Source organism: Phyllostomus hastatus, unplaced genomic scaffold (assembly GCF_019186645.2).
Source record: "Phyllostomus hastatus isolate PE091 unplaced genomic scaffold, TTU_PhHast_1.1 phas_scaffold_755, whole genome shotgun sequence".
Classification (NCBI taxonomy): Eukaryota; Metazoa; Chordata; class Mammalia; order Chiroptera; family Phyllostomidae; genus Phyllostomus; species Phyllostomus hastatus.
This window is the reverse complement of record NW_025334039.1, coordinates 11,596,180-11,616,742: the sequence shown is the minus strand read 5'-3', so window position 1 is coordinate 11,616,742 and position 20,563 is coordinate 11,596,180. Positions and strand designations below refer to the sequence as shown.

The following is a 20,563-nucleotide window of genomic DNA, read 5'->3' as shown; positions in this document are numbered from 1 at the left end:
AAGGTAATGCAGAGATCCTGTCCTATTTATACTTGTCTCAGTTTCTCTGAATGGTGTAACATTTTGCAAACTATATCATCACAACCAGGATACTGACATTAATCCACTGATCTTATTCAGATGTCTCCTGTTTTACTTGTACTCGTTTGTGTGCATGTTTAGTTCTACACCATGTTATCACATGTAAGTTCCTGCATGTTACCTATCAAGATACTGAAGTTACATCATAAGGATCTCTACTGCCTTAATAACTATACTTCTCTCCCCTCTACACCTCTTACCTGCCTGTATTTTCTTCCTTAAACTCTTATTATTAAAATGTAACACCTCCTCATTTGATTTTCCAGTATTATCTTTTATTTCCTATTTGTTTTTTTTTTTTGTTATACTTTCAGTGTGACTTAACCACTTATCTTCTAACCCTTCTAATGAATTTCTTTGGCTATCATTTTTAATTTCCAGGGGATATTCCTTGTTCCAAATTTTCCTTTTCCAAGCATCTTGTTCTCATTTAATGGATAAAACATCTAGTTTCTTCGAAATATTAATAAGGGTGTTTTCCTAATCCTTGCATTCTATCTGCCTACTCCACCATGTATGATCTAAATATCTAGTTATCATGGCTCTATACTCATATTTAATAGTAGGCACTAAAGAGCTGAATGGAAAGCCCATGTTTATACACGTGACTTGAAAACTAGTGGGCTTCTGTTGGGAACTGCCCTGCCTGGTTTCAGAAACTGTAACCCTCTCCAAGGCTAAGGCTAAGGGAGCGACCTTGGACCATAAGGCACTAAGCAGACAAAGCTTATCTCCCTGGCAGGAGCGCTGCTTATGCTCCTTTTACTTCATCCATAACTGGCCCCCAATCCTTGGTCAGTTAGCCAATGATGGGTAAGATTCCCCAAAGGGGGGACGACCTCAGACAGGCATGATCACGTGGGAGGCCCCCAGGGAAGGACCTTGGCAGGCTACAACAATAGGGGGTGATGGACCCTCGCCCCTCCGCTTTGACAAAGCCTGAGTCCTCATTCTGTCTGCAATAAGTCTCCTAATCTCCTAGCTGCCTTACTTCCCTTGCTCCACCTAGGCCTGAAACAATGACAGAGGGTGGTGCAGCCCTGTGCTGGAAAGGGCAGGTTGCTCGGGCAATCAGGCCTAAGGGAGAATATGTAAAATCCTGTGAAACCTGCTTTGTTTAGAATGCTCTCAATGAAATGATAAGGGTCCAAGCAAGAAGTTAGTTTGTTCCTCAAAGTTTTACAGCTCTTTAGTTATCTGACCTTGACTCAAAATACGCCCTCAGAGTTCTTTGTTATCTATTGTTTGATCCATACTGCCTGACAATTAATAAATTTTATCTGTATTCCTGTGCAAATGAACCCAATAAAAGCCCATTGAAGAACAGGCTCCGGGCCCTTCTCCTTTGAGAGATGGGCCACCTTTCCTCCCCAAGCAGATCAGGTCTTGGTAGACTTATTCTCATCTGTGGCGGGGGGGAGGGGGGGGACACGGGACCCTGCAGGCAGAGCCCCCAAACAGGCTTCACTGAGGTGATAAAATGGGAATCAGATTGCTTATCCAGGCACAATGAAAAGTGAGTGTGCGTCTGGTGATCATTTCTCTGGAGGCAATTAGTTTCTCTGGAAAAAAAATCCTCACAAAGGCAGCCTACACCTGACAGCACTCTGAGAATATGGTTAGGGAGCTCACATTCAGAATGATTTTTGGCTTCCAACCAAGATGGAGGAATAGGTAAATAGCTTCACTTCCTTGTACAACCAAAAGAAGAATAATAACCAATTTAAAAATAAAAACAACCAGAACTGCCAGGAAATTGAACTGTACAGAAGTCCAACAACCAAGGAGTTAAACAAACATTCATCCAGACTGGTAGGAGGGGTAGGGAAAGGAAGCTGGGGAGGAGGGAAAGTGGGGCAAGGCAGTGGCTGGCATGGCTGGTGGACCGGGAGGTCCCACATTCATGTGCAAAGACACGGGGAGGAACAACTGGGGAGCCACACAGACCAAGCAACCCAGGGGTCCAGCTTGGGAAAAGAAAGCCTCAAAACCTGACTATAAAAACCTGTGGGGGTTGCATTGGTGGGAGAAAACTGCCAGTCTCACAGGAGAGTCTGTCGGAGGGGCCCACAGGGTCCTGGAATGTACACATGCCCACCTACCCGGGAGTCAGCAACAGGGCAGCACCTGAAAGGGCAGAACTTGTTTGTGGGAAGGAGGGGAAGTGACAAAGTGGCGTGAGAACCAAGCAAGCAGCATCATTCCCTCTTTGACCGCTTCCCCACACAGTGCCACAATGCAGCAAAGAGGGCTACACCGCCACTTACAACGTTAACAGGTGCGCCAGGATTAAAAAAAAATATGGCTCAACTGAAAGAACAGATCAAAACTCTAGAAGAAGAAGTGACAAGAAGATAGGCAACCTATCAGATACAGAGTTCAAACACTGGTAATCAGGATGCTCACAAAAATGATCGAGTACAAACACAACACAGAGGAAGAAGTGAAGGCTATCCAAAGTGAAATAAAGAAAAATACACAGGGAACCAGGACTCAAATAAATGATTTGGAACAGAAGAATGAAGAAACAAGAATTCAAAAAGATGAGGAGAGGCTTAGGAACCCCTGGGCCAACTTTAAACATTCCAACATCTGAATCATAGGGGTGTCAGAAGGAGAAGAGGAAGAGCAAGAAATTGAAAACCTTTTTTTAAATAATAGTGAAAGAAAACTTCCCCAATCTGGTGAAGGAAATAGAAGTATAAGTCCAGGGAGCTCAGAAAGTCCCAAAGAAGTTGGACCCAAAGAGGAACACACCAAGACACAAGGAGACAGTTACCTACAAAGGAGTATCCGTAAGTCTCCCAGGTGATTTCTCAAAAGAAACCTTGCAGGCAAGAAGGGGCTGGAAAGAAGTATTCAAAGTCATGAAAAGGAAGGAACTACATCCAAGATTACTCTATCTAGCAAAGCTATCATTTACAACTGAGGTGAAGATAAAGTGCTTCCCAGATAAGGTCAAGTTAAAGGAGTTCATCATCACCAAGCCCTTACTGTATGAAATGTTAAAGGGATTTATCTAAGAAAAGGAGGATGTTAAAAAATGTGAACAGTAAAATGCCAACAAGCAACTATCAATAACTGAACCTAAAAAATAAACACAAAAACACACTAACAAACAACTCAACAGGAATAGAATTATAGAAATGGAGATCAGAGGGAGGGTTATCACCAGGGAGGGGGAGGGAGAAGAATGGGGGAAAAGGTACAGGGAATAAGAAGCATAAATGAAGCCCTGGCTGGCGTAGCTCAGTGGATTGAGCTTGGGCTGCGAACCAAAGTGTCGCAGGTTCGATTCCCAGTCAGGGTACATGCCTGAGTTGCAGGCCATGACCCCCAGCCACCACACATTGATGTTTCTCTCTCTCTCTCTCTCTCTCTCTCTCTCTCTCTCTCTCTCTCTCCCCCCTCCCTTCCCTCTCTAAAAATAAATAAATAAAATCTTTAAGGAAAAAAAAAGAAGCATAAATGGTAGGTACAAAATAGACAGGGGGGTTAATAACAGTATAGGAAATGGAGAAGCCAAAGAACTTGTTTGTACAACCCATGGACATGAATGAAGCAGGGGAAATGATGGAGGGAAGGGGGGTAAGAGTGGAGGGGAATAAAGCAGAGAAAAAAAATGGGACAACTGTAATAGCATAATCAATAGACTTTAAAAAAAGAATGCAGGTTTTTCTCTTAATCTACATTTTTAACCCTATACCTAATCCAAGGCATCTATTATCCCTGGTATCCTGTAAGTTGAGGGTGTTAGACTCATTTTCACTGGGGCCACACCAGCCTCACGGTTGCCTTCAAAGGGCTGAATGTAATTTCAACTCCTTAACAGTTAAGGAGTAGTTACATTTATATAGTCCTAAAATTATTTCGGCCCTTTTAAGGTAACTGCGAAGCTGATGTGGCCCCTGGTAAAAATGAATTTGACACCCCTGCTCTAAGTCCTATGATCTTCCAGTTAGTTTTTAACGAGCATTAACCTTGCTTGAAAAGGGGGAAAAACAGAAAGTGGTCACCTGACTGAAATATAGAGAAAGAAAGTTCAATGATCCTGTACATAGACTTGTAATCAATCCTTTCTTTTCTATGTCCCAAGCACCATCTCTATATATGAGCACCTGAGTCCTCAAGATACTGAGTATCTTTTCTGAATACTGCAAGGTACCCTGGCTTCTCTCACTGCATTGCCTTTTACAGGCACTCAGACAGGAGCTTAGTTGATTCTGGTGCTGCTAAGTCAGTTTTTCTCTACCCGGATTTGGATTTCCAAAAACTCACTGAACTCTCTTATCCTGTGATTTCTTCTCTTGTTTTATTTATCGTTATGTGGTTACTCTTTACTGTCATTTTACTGATATTTCAGGAAAGAAAATAAATTAACAGTCATTTGTAATATTTAGCTAGAAGTTTTCAAACTGATTTATAATAATCCTAAAATAATTGATACGAAAATGTTTTCCATAGTTTTCCCTTTCTAGAAGTACTTTAATAAATCTTACTAGAAATTTCTTAACTATGTAACAAACAAGCAAAAGAATAACTCCTCAACAAAGAGAACTCTGAAATCCATTTATAATGCCAGGAAACTGAAATTTGTAGTACAAGTCACGCTTTAATATAGTTTTAAAAACACTTCCAAATATAACTACAAATTTAATCAAGAAAAGTACCTGCAAGAAACACATGTGTTAATTGACCATGAGTACATTTCTAAATCCTTGGCTTACTTCTTAGTGTTTCTAAAGGTAAACCTACTGCTTTTCCCACTTGTGTATTTCATAGTAAATGAAGTTTTTCCCAGTTGATATTATAAACAAACCTATTGACAAAAATCATGGCTTAAGCAGGGAAAAAAGATTCCCTTAATAAGTTGGTAAAGACTGTAAGTTGATACTTTAAACTTTAGATTTATTAATAAAGTAGTAACTAGTAAAATCTACAGCCTTCCACAAAATTCAGCTTCTCTTCTATTGCAAAAAATCTTTATAAAAAGTGTACTCCGAGTGCAATGAAAACCCTGTATTTGCTCAAAAATTAACAACAACAAATAGACATACCAAAATAATTCATCATGAAATCAGAGCAAAGAAATATTTAACAGTATCGGGTTTGCTAAGGAAAACATTACTGTGGAAGACATCTGAGTTTAAAATGCTTTTGTTGTAGTAATAACAAGGCCTTAGGCTGATACTAAAACAGCTCTCCCCTCTTCACAGTAAAAAAAAACCAGTGCATATTCCTTTATATATTAAATTTTTTTTTAATTTTAAGAATTATCAACTGCTATAAAATCATTGTTTTACTCACCTTGAAAACATAGACTGGCTATTATTTAACAAATTGTGTATTTCTAATGACCTAAAAGAAAGTGGCTAGCACCCATGGAAGGGTCAGGAAACTATGCAATAATGTAGATCAGAAAAGAGGGAGAGGACAGATGCGCTCTGTGGAACGGGAGAGCAACACTTTAGTATCTAGTTTGCAATGCTGAAACATTTGGGCTGAGTCTCTACTACTTTCAAAACACAGCAGTAAGCCAAAAATATTAAAACATGAACCCTATCTTATTCTCAAAAACCATTTCCTTCTACATATGTAAATATAAGTGCTTGTAACTAATCATTATACATCACTAAAAAACTTAAGATCACGAATGACCTATGTCTCATTGCCAGCAATGAGACTGGTATATACTAGGGGTGCCATAGTATTTACAAAAGACAAAAAATATATATATTCAATTATTATTTTCTCTGGTTCTAATGTTATCATTACACCACTGCGCATAAAATAATCTGACATAGTAATGAAAACTGATTATATTAGAGAAGAGTAAAATAAAAGGACATCCTCAAATATTTCTGACAATTAAGTGTTTCTACTAGTTTGTAATGAAATTAAACATGAATAGAACACAATTCTGGAAAAAAAAAAAAGACTGATTTATTTGCTTTACCAAATAGATAAAATGAGAGATCTTAGTTTAGACAGTTAAAAGGTGACGGCTCTAGGTGTCATCTTAACCAAGAGTAAATCCATAGTATTTCTTACTCATTTAAATAAGACAGGTAGGGAAATTGTAATTCCTGCTACCTCCCAGTCACTTTGAAAATTCTTCTTAAGAAAGTCAAAATTAAAATACTTTGGTTTTCAGTTATTTTTTAAAGTCATAATTTCCAGATGCCCTGGAAACAATGAGTTCAATTTGGTGTCTTCTTATGTTCAGTGTGAGAGAGAACAGTAAGTTTATACTGAGCTCACAGCTTTCAAATGCTGTGACCAATTATTTGTGAGTTATAATCTGCAGGTTCCATTTTTAAAATATGCGGGATAACACTGTCAATTCGTACATTGCCAATGAGACCTTTGAAAAACAATTCTTCAGTGATGGTAGCATTCATGAGTCTCAAAGCTGGCAATCGGAGAAGTAGTCTGGACAACCTAAAAATAAATAAAGGGGTGGGAGAACAAGGTTATAAATCAAACAGAGATTTAGTAGAAAAATGTAATTTCTGCATCTATATTTTTTGTTGCCTACCTTAATAAAGGTCTAATTTTCAAAAGTTGAAATAAAAACCATAGTATTCAAGCCTCAGTGCATGACAATCAACTGGATAGAAACACAGTCGGACAGACTTCTGCGGTGAGCCTTGCTCTTGATTGCCATGCTGTTAAACCATGGTTCAAGTTACGTTTGCAATGGCTTAGGAGCTCATTTGAGGTTGTAAGAACAGCTATATTTTGTGTTATTGGGGCACACAAGGCTCAAATGGTAATAGTTTTCTTGGTTTTGGTTAACAAAAAACTACTGGGAATAGTAAAGCAGGCAATAGTTGTTATCACTGGGAAAAGCACAGAATGTGGAATCAACACCACTGGCCTCAAACACTGATTCAGCCGCCCCCTGGCTATGTGAATGTGTGTGAGCCACTCACACCAGTCTCTCTCACAGGGCTTTTGTAAAAATTATGGGAATGATCTCTGCCAGTTTCTGTGCTAGTGAGGTTCTCAAATTTTGGCAGGATAATGTCTTATGGGAAAGTACATTATACACTGAAAACTGCTATCCAAAGATAATTTATTATTTTTAAGTAATTAGGAACGTAAGAACCTGAGAAAAAATTCCAGACATCAAAGTACCTGAAACCTAATAGAACAGAAAAGTCAGCAAACAACTGTACATCTACAGAAGAGGAAATTTAAATGCTGTATTTACTTTATAATGACATATAAAACAACTTTAAAAACTTAAAAAAAACCCTGAAAAAACAGCCCTGGCCTGTGTGGCTCAGTGGATTGAGCGCCAGCCTGTGACGGAAGGGTTGCTGGTTCAACTGCCAGGCATAGGTCAGGAAACTTGCCTGGGTTTCAGGCCAGGCCCCCCGCTGGGGGCACATGAGAGGCAATGGATCGACTGATGTTTCTCACACAGATGTTTCTTTCCCTCTCTTTCTCCCTCCTCTCCCCTCTAAATAAATAAAATCTTAAGAAAAAAAATCTGAAAAAACAATTATGACAAAACCAACAACAAAATAACCACCTTTTCAAAAAACTTGTGATATGTTTATCCTTCCTCGGGTCTAAGGCCCGGCACTCTAGTCCTTAAGAACAAATGAAATCAGCAGCTCCAGGATTGAGTGCTCGTCCCATAGCCACATATTCTACTCCCCAAATTCCTCACCTCCTGTTGTTCCCACGGGCTGAGCTGCATCCACAGAACTGGGAGCACGCAGGGTAAGAAAACTGGTTACATAAACTAAGGCTGATTTTCACAATTGAGCTGGCTTATAACTCTATTATTTAATATGTGTAAACCATTATATGTCAAATGTTCTTACTAATTTGAAGGATGTTAAATACATAATGTCAGCAAACATATTTATATCGCCCTTGCTATGAAACACGCACTATTCTATGCTCTTTACATATATTAACTAATTTAATTGTTATACTAATTGTAAAATGTAGATGCGGCTGTCATCTCCATTTTATGGGTAAAGAAACTGAAGCAGAGGAGTTAAAATATCTGCCCTTGGTAAGGTCAGGAGTCAAACCCACGCACTCTGGCTCTGATGGCCATGTGTTTACAATTCTCTCCTTCAAAAACTGAACTGATCTTATACAATTTTTTTTTCAAAGGACATTGGCAAGAAATACATTGGTAGAAATATCATAAGCCAAATTTCAAAGTTAATTAGAAAAGTCTCATGGTATTTTTTCATTAATTTCCCCTCCTTTTACTAACAAAATACATTATTTCATCAGAAGAAAATAAGGGTTTGGGTGCTATGGTCAGACCACCTGGGTTCAGCTGGGCTCTGCCATTGCTTGTGCAGCCTTTGACAAGTTATGTCCTCTGTGTGCTACAGTCTCCTCTATGCCCAATGTAAGACCTGGACGAGATATTACACGTAAAGCACTTGCAATAATGCATATTGATTTTAATGGTTTTATCTACTTCAAAGGTCAACAGAAATTTTAATTACTGTTGGAATAGAAAATAATGAAATAACAGATTCACAAAAAAGTTTTAAGATGAATTTAAATAGTATTTAACTTCGAAATACCTGTAGGTGTCATCTGGATATGTTTTGGTTATATAATCCTGAAATTCCACATAAGCCTTTTCCTGAAATTTCTCAATCTGTCCCATGTTTTCCAGGCCTGGATGATCTGAAACATAAAAGAATATATTATTACCTTATGTATGAATGTTCATTTAATAAGGCGCAAGAGTAGAGATGGAAAGGGGTGAGAAGAACAGTTTGGTCAAAAATGGAGCTTCATCGTATGTGTGACTCTTTCCATGAATATTACTGAACAGCACAAACTGTGCTCAAACCCTTAAAACTATTTTTTATCTCATACATATATTCTAATATCTAATATAAACTGAAACCAATGGGCTCTGCTAATAGATATTTTAGTTTATCCCAAAAGTGGTAGAAGGAATTTTGCTCGCTTTGCTTTTAATGGTGAAAAAAAATGGCTTAGCCTAATTAAAAAGGTATTTTTAATCCAATAAAATATTTGCAGATTTTATTCTACATTTTTTATTTAAAAAGCCCACTATTGTTAGGTAAAAATGTAATAACTATGAACATCATCTTGTTAGAACAATTATAGCAGAAATATAATCTATAGACATTTCAATGGTTACTATAAAATTTCAAATATGGATTAAAAGAACTTCATAAAAATGTCTAACTTAAGAAATATTAAGAAATATGGAAAGCTCTGTTTTGTCTTAAGAGACTAAAAAAGTAATGAATAGAAAATATTGGGAATACTTAAATAAAATTACATCATACCTCTAACTTCAATCTATGTGCTTTCAATTTTAAGGAAAATGAAAGCAAGTTGGTTGTGATAAAAAATGAAGATACATGTTATTGACTTATATGAAACATTGTAAGAAACAGTACAAAAAAGCTTTAATTATCTTACTGGTATATCACTGGGGTAAGAAGCAGCTTTCCTAAGATAATTATATTATGATATACAGGAAGAGAAATACATGCCAAAATGAAAAACACAGAGCCTAAGAGAACAGTCCATTTTTCTTATTTAGTGACTGGTCACTAAACCTACTGGCACACTTCCCATGTGAAACCTAGAAATGGGCAGAGTAATAAGAGACCCTTTCCTCTATTTGTTGGTGACTCTAACAAGATGGCTGGAAGTTGACCCCATTAACACAACACTCATACCTCATTTTGCCTTTTACCGATGCCCAGCAAAACAGACCTAGGAATTCAAATGCAGATGTAACAACTGAACTAAAGGTCAGTGATGTCACTTTGGTAATTCCAACTTTCCTTTGCATACCCAGGTGCCTAACATTCATAAAATGCACTGACTTAAAGTGTGTAATTCAAGGGTTTGAAATTATTCACAGAACTGTGCAACCATCACCACAATCTGATTTCAGAACTCTCTCACCACTATGAAAGAACTCTGAACCCATTCACAGTCACTCCCTGTTCTCCCCTGTCTTTAGTCCCTGGTAGTTACTAACTTACTTTATGTTTAAAATTAGCCTATTCTAGACACTCCTTATCAATGGAATTATATCATATGTGGCCTTTTGCGACTGGCTTTTTTCACTTAGCATACTGTTTTCAAGGTTAATCCATGTTGTAGCATATGTCAGAACTAAACTTTATAGATGAATGATATTCTATTTTTTTCTATTATTTTCATTGTATTTTTTCCATTACCATTTAGTCCCCTTGTACCCCCTGGGCCCCTGCAATCACCACACTGCTCTCCATGTCCATGAGTCTTTTCCTCTTTGCTCAATCCCTCTACCCCTTTAGCTGTCATCCTGTTCTCTGAGTGTTTCTATTTACCTTGTTAGTTCAGTTTGCTCATTAGATTCCACATATGAGTGAAATCACATGATATTTGTCTTTTTCTGTGCGGCTTATTTCACTCAGCATAATGTTGTCCAGGCCCATCCATGCTGTCGCAAAGGTCTACTGTAAGCGTGTATTACATTTATTTATTTATTCATTTGTTCAGGAACACTTGGGTTGTTTCCACTGTAACGGCATCATTTTATATGCCCAGCAGCAGGGTATGAGGGTTCCAATTTCTCCACAACGTCAAAAATTGTATCTTAAATAAGAAGTCAGTATTTATGTACCTGGACTGAAGAGTACGATTGCCTTCAGGTAAGCGTATTCATACCCATCAATGCAGAGTCTAACCATGCTGTTACAAAACTCCTGGAGTTTGAAGATGTGCTCCATCAATAATTTTCTTCTTTCTGTTGACATTTTGTCTTCAATTAAACACAAACAGGCAAACAAAATCTTCTAGTTTTCTGTTAAAATGTATGACTATTTTTATCCAATATATTTTCTTCTCACTAATTTCCAGCTTTAAATATAACCAATCTACAAATGTTTAAAATTCAGTATCTCTGCAAGTATAGATGAAACTAATAAATGATCTTTAGACATTGTTCATTCAAGAAAAAAACCCAAGCTGTTAGTATAAAAAACCCTAAATATAATGTTTCCTTCAAGATATACCTTTGAGAAGATATGAAGATAATCATCTGAAATACCAGCCAACCAAAGTTCAAAAAATTCAAATTTTGGTAACAGGATTTTATTTATGCTTGTACTGATTTTAAAAAATGAGCAAAATCATCTAGATTTTTAGAAGTTACCAAGACTACTAAAACAAAAATAATTAGTAAAAAATACAGCAAAGACCAAAGAAAAACTAAGTAAAGTAAATTTTATGATGAATATTTTAATTTGCTGTGGAGGGATATGTTTAAAACACATCTGACTGGCCAACCACAGCTTTTGTGGAGGTAGGCTGTATAACACATTACACACTTATGAGAGATAAATCAAGATTAGGAGTCCACACACAAAATGGATGTGTGATGCCGCTTTCTAGATCTGCTGCTGATGAAACTTTAAGGTGACTTCTCTGCCCTTGAATATGAGGAAGCAGATAATTTAAAACAATGGGAAATGGAGTATGTTAGGAAATAAAACATAATTCCCATTTTATAATTTACTCCTAAACTCAAGTGGCAGTTTCCATTCGAGGATGGGGCACTTTTTTGGTCAGTCTTATGCCACTCTCAAGGTAAACATTTATAAATCGGTGACTGCCTGTCTCCTTGAATGAATAAAAGCTGTAACCACCTCGACATGAAGAAAAGGAAAAAAAGAGAGTAAGGATTATTCTGTGACTCTTCAGTATTTTTAAAATAAAAGAATACACCCTGATGCACTGACAAAAGAGTCTTGGAATTCAAAGTGTTGACATGAAGAAAGGTAGTTTAAAAACTGGTTGGAAGAATACATTCTAAAATAATTAATCACTTCTACATAAGCTAACCCTGGATACCTTGGTACCTGTGCCAAAGCACAAACATTCACAAGGCCTGGTGAGAAAGAGCCAGCCAGACTTAAACATGTAATTTCAATTTTGTTGTGCTTTAAAATATTTAAAAATTTAAATATTCAGAAATATTTTCTTGGTGATCAACGAAACTATCAAAATGGAAAAATAATCTAAAGCAAAAAAGATGTTGGTACGTAAGGCATTATCATCAGATATGTAACTTTAATTGTAACACCTTATAAAACTGACATCCCCTCTCATATCCCAGAAAAGGAAATAAGGTGCTTTTTACCTTGTTGAAGGCTACTGTGAAGGCAATTGACAAATGTTGCTAATATAGCTGCCACATTCATTACTTGCCAGCACTGGGCAAGGCCAAGAGTAAAAAGTTCATTCCAGTAAGCTTTCACCAATGATATGCTGTTTTCTTGCCTATTAAACACACACACACACACACACAAATTAGGTATTATTAAAATATATTTTATAAACTTCACAACTGACACATATTTAAAGTAAAATACCACTGAAGCACAGTTACTCTAGAAAGACTAACTGGGCACGGACTTAATCAGCTCTGTGTTCTGTATACCTGACAGCACCTGAGGAGTAAGGCTTAGAAATTTAATTAGTTAGCTCATTAATCAACCAGCCAGTTTATAAGAACAGTTTCAGACTACAGAAGTTGGGGTTTTAATGTCAAATTTCATGGAATCAGACAGCATAAAGATTGTTTTAAAAAATTAAAGGCAAAAGCATACATTAAAAAAAACTTTTCCAAGTTTTATTTTTCTTTAAATGCCAATAAATAGTGTTTGTTTTTAAGACAAATTAGAATTATTTGATGGTAGGTAAACAATCACTTTCCTGGGAAAAATGGTTTGTTCTTTAAGTCTGTTTCAGATGAGATGTTATCTCTATGAGATAAGAGGATATTACTGGGAGTAAGGAGGATAAGAAAGGTCCAAAGTACTTTCCTGAATTTCTTCTACATAAGAAACCTCAGTAGCATGAGAGAATAGAAAAAGTATTAGAGATCAAAAGCCAGGGTTATAAAACCTAAATCATCCACTTATTATCCATCTGAAATCAGGGAAAATTAGTTTCCCAAGTCTCAGGCTGTTTAGCTGTATAAAATGCACAGACACTACATAACTTCGATCTCCTTCCGATATGATAAGATGCAAATGTAAGTATAATGTGAACAGGCCATGACATAAAGTATAAAAGCCAGGCACCGGTTGAAGCACTGGAGAAATTGCAACAAACATGATGGATTAAATCTGTCTTCATGAAACAAAAGGGCAACATAATAAATATATCTTTAAAATATTTTATATAAATAAACACACATATACATATGGCTATACATATATTAAGTTAATTTCAGGTCATAAAAATTCTACATTACTATAAAATAGAATGCTGCATTAAAAAAAGGGGGAGGAGGGGTTGTGTTCAGGTAAGGTGGTTGGGAACCTTTTACTACAAGCCTGGCATTTTGAGTTATTTGAGTAGAGAAAGACAGAAAAAAAAAAAAATCTAGGGGAATAGTAATCCAGGAAGGAAGGACAAGGGCCAAACTTGTTGAGGTGAAAACCACCATGTGGTAGGTACTCATAAAAACTGTTGAGTGAATTGTAAATGCTATCCTCCCTTCTTTTTAAAAAAATTTCATCCTGGCTGGTGTGGCTCAGTAGACTGAGCGCCAGCCTGAGAACTGAAAAATTGCTGGTTCGATTCCCAGTCAGGGCACAAGCCTGGGTTGTGGGCCAGGTCCCCAGTTGGGGGCATGCCAGATGCAACTGATCAGTTCCTCTCCCTCTTCTTCCTCCCTTACCCTCTCTCTAAAAGTAGATAAATAAAACTTTTTAAAAAAGTGCAATACACTGGCCTCTTCTCCCTTAGATTATAAAATAAAAAGATGATAACTGCCAATACAACAATAGCCATCAGTGTGAATGAATCAAAATTATGTTTATTTTTGGTCAGAGCAGCAAAAATATTATTTTTTGGTGTTCCAGAGAATTTTAGTAATTAGTTTATATGTATCATGAGAAGAAAATGGTTGAAAATCACTGCCTTAACATACAGCTCAGAGCTCACCTAAAAAATAAAAAAATTCTCTTATCACATTCCTCTCCCAAGGTAGTTTATCATTCCCCCTTCGGTGCCACATATTCGTTTATATTTTACACTTATTTCACGGTGTTCTAATTTATTGGTTTCAGTGTCTGTCTCCTGTACTAGATTAACACCTTACTGAAGGCAAAGACACCCAAATTCATTTCTGTATCTCTGTCAACAGCACAGTAGGTGGCATAAAGAAGAAATTCAGCAAATGAATGCAGGGGATATAGAACAGGAGACTTAAAATTTTAGATAAGATATAGAGTTAAAAGGACCCTGTGGACCTGGATACTTTTCCTATTAAATAGTCTTTAAACCAAAGATTTCAATTCTCCAAAGAGAGTGAGGTTGGTAAGAACATCCTGATAGGATCTCCCTGGCTGGTGTGGCTCAGTGGATTGAGTGCCGGCCTTCGAACCAAGTCTCCACAGCTGGGGGCGCTCGAGAGACAGCTGATCGCCGTCTCTCTTGCACAATGATGTTTCTCTCCCTCTTTTTCCTTCCCTTCCCTCTCTCTAAAAATAAGTAAATAAATAAAATATATTTTTTAAAAAACATCCTGATAGGAAATATGTACACACTAATGAAAGTGTACATGAGGAAGTGATGATAAATTTTTTTATTTAATCAGAAATCATTTATCAAGTTAAAACCCACGGCCATCTTTACGACATTACAGTTTATTTGAGAACCGAATATACTCAAACAAAAGCTTGTATTGCCAACTTAAGAGTTACAGAAAGTAATTAATTTCACCCAAATTACTCAGGTGAAATTTTTAATCTAGGCTGATCAGTTTCCCATGTAGTATCTGAGAACTGACTATTTAAAATTTATTTTAAAATAATGTTTAAGTGAAAATAAAATCAGTATTAAAATCAGTATTATTAAATCTCCATATAAAAATAATTAAAATTTTGATCTCAAACAAAATAAAATATAACAAGATACTATTTTTATTTGTCAAGAAAGATGAATACCACCCAGAACTAAAGAAGGTGTGGGAAAATAAAGCATTTGTTACCATACATTGCTAATGTGGGTGCAAACTGTCTCAGCATCTTTTTTGGAGAACAATTTGGTAGTACCTAGCAAAAACCTAAAAGGTATACCATATCCTCTTAGACTCAACAGTTTCACTATTTATACAGATGTATTTTATGGAAATACAAGTACTTAGTCTTCATCCATCTGATTAATTCAAACTCCATGGTATTTAGTAATAATAAACAGAGTTTATACAGCAGCTACACCAATAGATAATTTTAACTGCAAAGAATCCTGTGGCTGTTACACTGAAACCAATTTTCAATACAGATGACAGGGAAATGTGGCTGCCACCATATAATTAAACTATGTTATAATTGGAACCCCCAGGCTTTATTTTTGGTTTCTTTAACATTTGGATTTTTTCCATAGGATAATCACACTTAATTTAACAGAAATACTTAATAGCAGTGGTGTTACAAATAATCAAGGAATTCAAATCACTACCCCTAAAGTCCTTTTGTTGTTTTACTAGAACAATTGATAGTCTATTATTATAAAAAATAGCACCAGGTTACTTTTCAAGGTACAAGTATACCTTGATTTGTACACCTGGGGAACTAAACGTAATGCTTTAAAATATATTAACTGCTAATGTGTAAATTTACATTGTATTTTAATTTTTCTTAAAAAACAGACTGGATAAATTATGAGTTAAATGTTATTCTGAGAGCAACAGCTAACAATTGTTTTAAAGGCTAACCTTTATAAATCATGCTCTTAGTCTAGGTAACAGTATTACTAAGTACATTATTTAATACATGATATTAATAGTATATCCAATGACGATTAATAAATCAAATTACGAGGTTTTATGCATGCCTTTTAAAGTCATAATTCAGAGCCCTTCTGCTCAGATGGAGGCGTAGATAGACACGCTTCTCCTCCTTGCACAACCATAAAAAGAATTACAACCAGATCTCAAAAATGAAAAACACCCAGAACTATCAGAAAATTGAGCTGTAGAGAAGTCCAACAACCAAGAATTTAATGAAGCCACACACATCCAGACGGGTAGGAGGGGTGGAGTTGCAGAGACAGGGCAGAGAGGTGGAGGTGGTGGCATGGACAGTTCCACACTCATGTGTAGTTCCACACTTACGTGTGGTCCCACAGTCACATGTGGTAGATAAAAGTCAGGGGGGATAAGCTGGGAGTGAGTGATCCCAGCCCCAGGCCAGACTGCAAAGAACAGGGTTCCAGCACTGGGAAGATAACCCCCCATTATCTCTGGCTATAAAAACCACTGGGGGTTGGGGTGGCGGAAGAACTGCCAAATTTTTGCTGCTTAAATGGCCCTCATGATTTTAGAATCAACACAAACCACAGGGCAGCAGCTGGACAGACACCAACAGCATAAGGGAAGTGGGTGAAGTGACTGGAAATGGGTCAAATGCTGGACAAACCCCCAGAAGGCAGGCAGCAGCAATGTCCCTTCTCTGAGACCCCTCCCCTCACATAGAGCCACAAAACAGTGAAGTAGGTTGCCTGGCCCTGGAGATTACCGAAGGCTCTAACCCATACAATTTACAGGTACCTCTTCTACACAGGCCATGCTACTAAGAGAGAGAGTAAAAGCAGCTCTACCTAATACACAGAAGCAAATATAGGGAGGCTGCCAAATTAAGGAGTCAAAAATATATGGCCCAAATGAAAGAACAGAACAAAACCCCAGAAAAAGAACTAAAAGAAATGAGATAAGCAACCTATGAGATACAGAGTTCAAAACACTGGTTATCACAATGCTCAGAGATACTGAGTACGGCCACAAAACAAGGAAAGAAATGAACATTACACAAAGTGACATAAAGAAAATCTACAGGGAACCAACAGTGAAGGGGAGAACACTGGGATTCAAATCAGTGATTTGGAACAAAAGGAAGAAATAAACATTCAACCAGAACAGAAAGAAGAAACAAGAATTCAAAAAAACCAAACAAACCTGAGGAGAGGCCTAGGAACCTCTGGTACAACCTTAACCGTACCAATGTCCAAATCATAGGGGTGCCAGAAGGAGAAGAGGAAGAGCAAGAAATTGAAAACTTAATTGAAAAAATAATGAAAGAGAACTCCCCTAATTTGACAAAGGAAATAGACATACAAATCTAGGAAGCAGAGAGTCCCAAACAAATTGGACCCAAAGTGGACCACAACAAGACATATCATAATTAAAACGCCAAAGGTGAAAGATAAAGAGAATGTAAAAGCAAGAGAAAAGCAGAAAGTTAGAAACTTTGCAGGAAAGAAAAGGCAGGGACATACAACCAAGAATACTCTAATCCAACGAAGCTATCCTTTAGAATGGAAGGGCAGATAAAGTGATTCCCAGACAAGGTAACATTAAAGGAATTTATCATCACCAGGCCATTGTTACGTGAAATGTTAAAGGAAGTCATTTAAGAAAAAGAAGAACATCCAAACCATGAACATTAAAATGGCAATCACAACTATCAACTACTGAATCTAAAAAACAAAAGCCAAAACTAAGCAAACAACCAGAACAGGAACAAAATCATAGACATGGAGATCATTTGGAGGGTTATCAGCTGGGAGGGGAAACGGGAGAAAGGAGGAAATGGTGCAGGGATTAAGAAGCATAATTGGTAGGAACAAAATAGACAGGGGGATGTTAAGAATAGTACAGGAAATGGAGAAGCCAAAGAACTTACACACATGACCCGTGGACATGAACTAAGGGTGGACTGCTGGAGGGAAGGGGGCTACTAGGCAATGAGGCAAAGGGGGGAAAAACTGGGACATCTGTAACAGCATAATCAATAAAACATACTTAAAAAAATAACAGGAAAAAGAGTCATCATTCAAATATGTTTCTTAGTTACACTAATATTTTCTCTAAGGTTAAAAGAGGGCAGTTCTTATTCCTTAAACAGATGAATAGAATATGAAAGTGAATTGCTTACAAAATCACACTGGTGAGTAGGGTCCTGTAACTAGAACAAGGATTCTGTCACTAGAATAACACTTTTCTAATTATGGGGTTAACATTTTCCATGGTTTCTTTGCTTCTGCATTCCAGTTACCTTAAAGTAATCCAAATAAATTTGGCAAACTTTAGGTAAAGCTTGGGTTTCTTATAGCAGACCATTTTCATTAACATCTGACTACTTCAGAACAGAATACAGATGTGCTACTCAGCAGAAGAACCGAAGTTCTAAATGATCACAGTGGTACTATGGGTTTGCATTTTCTTCCTTTTTTTGGTTTCCAATCACATGATTGGAAAACAGTTATTTCTATTTTTAAGCATGCTCACTGTTAACAAGTTTCAGCTCCTTATTAAAAGCCTGAGATGAACACTAGTGGTGGAAGGGAAACAAACCCTAGGACATCCCTACAGGCTGCCCGCCGTCTGTAGTCCTCCAGGGACAGCCTGTTATGAAAGCTGGCCATAATTTATCAGCTCTACCGCACACATCCCATTTGAATTGTTAACTGACTCAAATTATGAAATATGGACACTCTTCCACATAAATATAAATACAGAAAATACTAGCTGCCATGATTTGTAACATAAATGACAAAACTTAAAAAGTTATGCTATAACATTTTTTTCCCTTTAATACAGATCCTCCCAAAATAAAAGTTCTTACTTAATATACACATTTATGTTTAAGACTTCGCAACACTCACCCTAGAGCCTGGAAGGAAGGAATGGAAAGTGCCCAGTGCATGGACAAGAACAGCAGTCTGGAGGCGGACTCCCCGATGTAGTGCACATTCAGGTACTCCGGCATGGGAGACGGCATGGTGAGCTAGTGTGGACAGATAGGCACTGAGGTCAATTCTCTTATGACTGACAGTTCCAAACTGTCATTACTTTGAAAGGGTTAAATGTAAACATATTATATATGAATCTAATAGAGTCAGCAAAACACAAATCTGGAAATAATCTAAGTCACTGGATTTTACAGCTAAAAATAGGATTTAGAATAAGTGAGTAGATCATAGTTTCTAAAGCAATATTTAGACAAGCAGAGTCCTACTTAACAAATACCAACCATGATACTATCTGATTATGTTTTTAAAAGTTACTTTCTGTCTTGGTCTAACAATATGTTTTTTCCTTTCCTCTCTTTCTTTCTTAACAATGGTATTCAACCAATTCAGTACAAGGAGCTATCAATCCTGTATGTTAAACACTCCTTTCATTCAGGCTATGGAGTTAAATTCAGATGGTTACAGGGTAAGAAGAGTACTGGGTGAGGCAGGCCTGCTGGTGTCATCGGGGAGGTGGATATTCCGATAAAAACCAATGCATTTGACACATCATTAATGCCAATACTTAAAGTAAAAAAAAAATGTATAAATGTTCTAAAAGCTAACTTTTATAGACTTAACCCATTAACTGATATAACTATGACTTATAAACAGGATTTATTAAGCCATTATTTTATATAGGCAGATGTATATGTTTTAGTTGCTGTTTTGAATTCTATTAGGGATACTTCTGACTTTTAAAAGCACAACAAATATACTTTGATTTTTGAAAGGAAGATTAAAATCAAAATGGATAATACAACATAAAAATTATAAAATATATATATGGAAATACCCTGAAAGCTACATGTGAATCGCTGAGAAGTGGCCCCTCTTTTTCGATGTAACTTATGCTCGAGTCTCCAGCAATTAGGTGTACGCTTCCTTCCATGCCCTCTACTGAGCTCTGACAGGCTGTGCTCTCTCCAGGATTCAATGCTTTTGCAAGAGTGTCAAATGCCCTATAAGGAGACATCAGAAGCTGTGAGCTTGGCCAATCTCCACTATAAAATAAAAATCCTACATAAAATTCTGGAATTAAGATTTAGGCCTAAAAAATTGTTTAGAAAATAAAACTTTGGTGAATCACTGAACACTCCATTTCAGTGATACATGAAATACATGATTTAAGATTTAGGCCTAAAAAAACTGTTTAGAAAATAAAACTTTGGTGTATCACTGAACACTCTATTTCAGTGATACATGAAATACATGATTTATGATACATGATTTATAATTCCCCCAAAGCAACAAATTAAGACTTCATATGTATGATATGAAAAATATATTAATATATTACCAGAGAACTAGTCTTTTAAAAAATCTTATGTAATTAAGGGGGAGAAAAATCCTTATACTTTGGTATGAAAATATGCTTTTATAAGTTATATACTTGTTACTACAAGATATCAGCCCATTTACTCTACAAAGAGCAATTATTTAGAAAGAACATGGGCTAGAACTTATGTTGACTTTATTCTACATAATACAAAGTTAGGCTTTAATTTTACTTAAAAATTCAGAGAATAGTTTTAAACTTATGGTTATATAGCTAAATCTAAACTGTAAGAATTTGAGATAAGGATGGCAAATGATGAACTAATGGTAGCAAATAATTTTTCAAAACAGTTCCCCATATTTTTTGATGAGATGC

General features: G+C 36.6%; 1 protein-coding gene across 4 annotated transcripts in view; it reads right to left on the bottom strand.

Annotated features, from left to right (window-relative positions):
* Positions 1–6,002: 6,002 nt before the first annotated feature.
* NR2C1 (nuclear receptor subfamily 2 group C member 1) overlaps positions 6,003–20,563 on the bottom strand; it is a 37,040-nt gene continuing 22,479 nt past the window's right edge. For 3 of the 4 annotated variants that reach the window (XM_045826663.1, XM_045826665.1, XM_045826664.1), the window contains exons 9-14: positions 19,706–19,871; positions 18,784–18,905; positions 12,248–12,387; positions 10,730–10,867; positions 8,649–8,754; positions 6,003–6,522 (exon numbers count right to left, since the gene is read on the bottom strand). In XM_045826663.1, coding sequence (XP_045682619.1) covers positions 6,348–6,522; positions 8,649–8,754; positions 10,730–10,867; positions 12,248–12,387; positions 18,784–18,905; positions 19,706–19,871 — 847 coding nt within the window. In that variant the 3' untranslated portion in view covers positions 6,003–6,347. The remainder of the gene's footprint in view (positions 6,523–8,648; positions 8,755–10,729; positions 10,868–12,247; positions 12,388–18,783; positions 18,906–19,705; positions 19,872–20,563) is intronic. The other variant, XM_045826666.1, reaches the window with a different exon arrangement.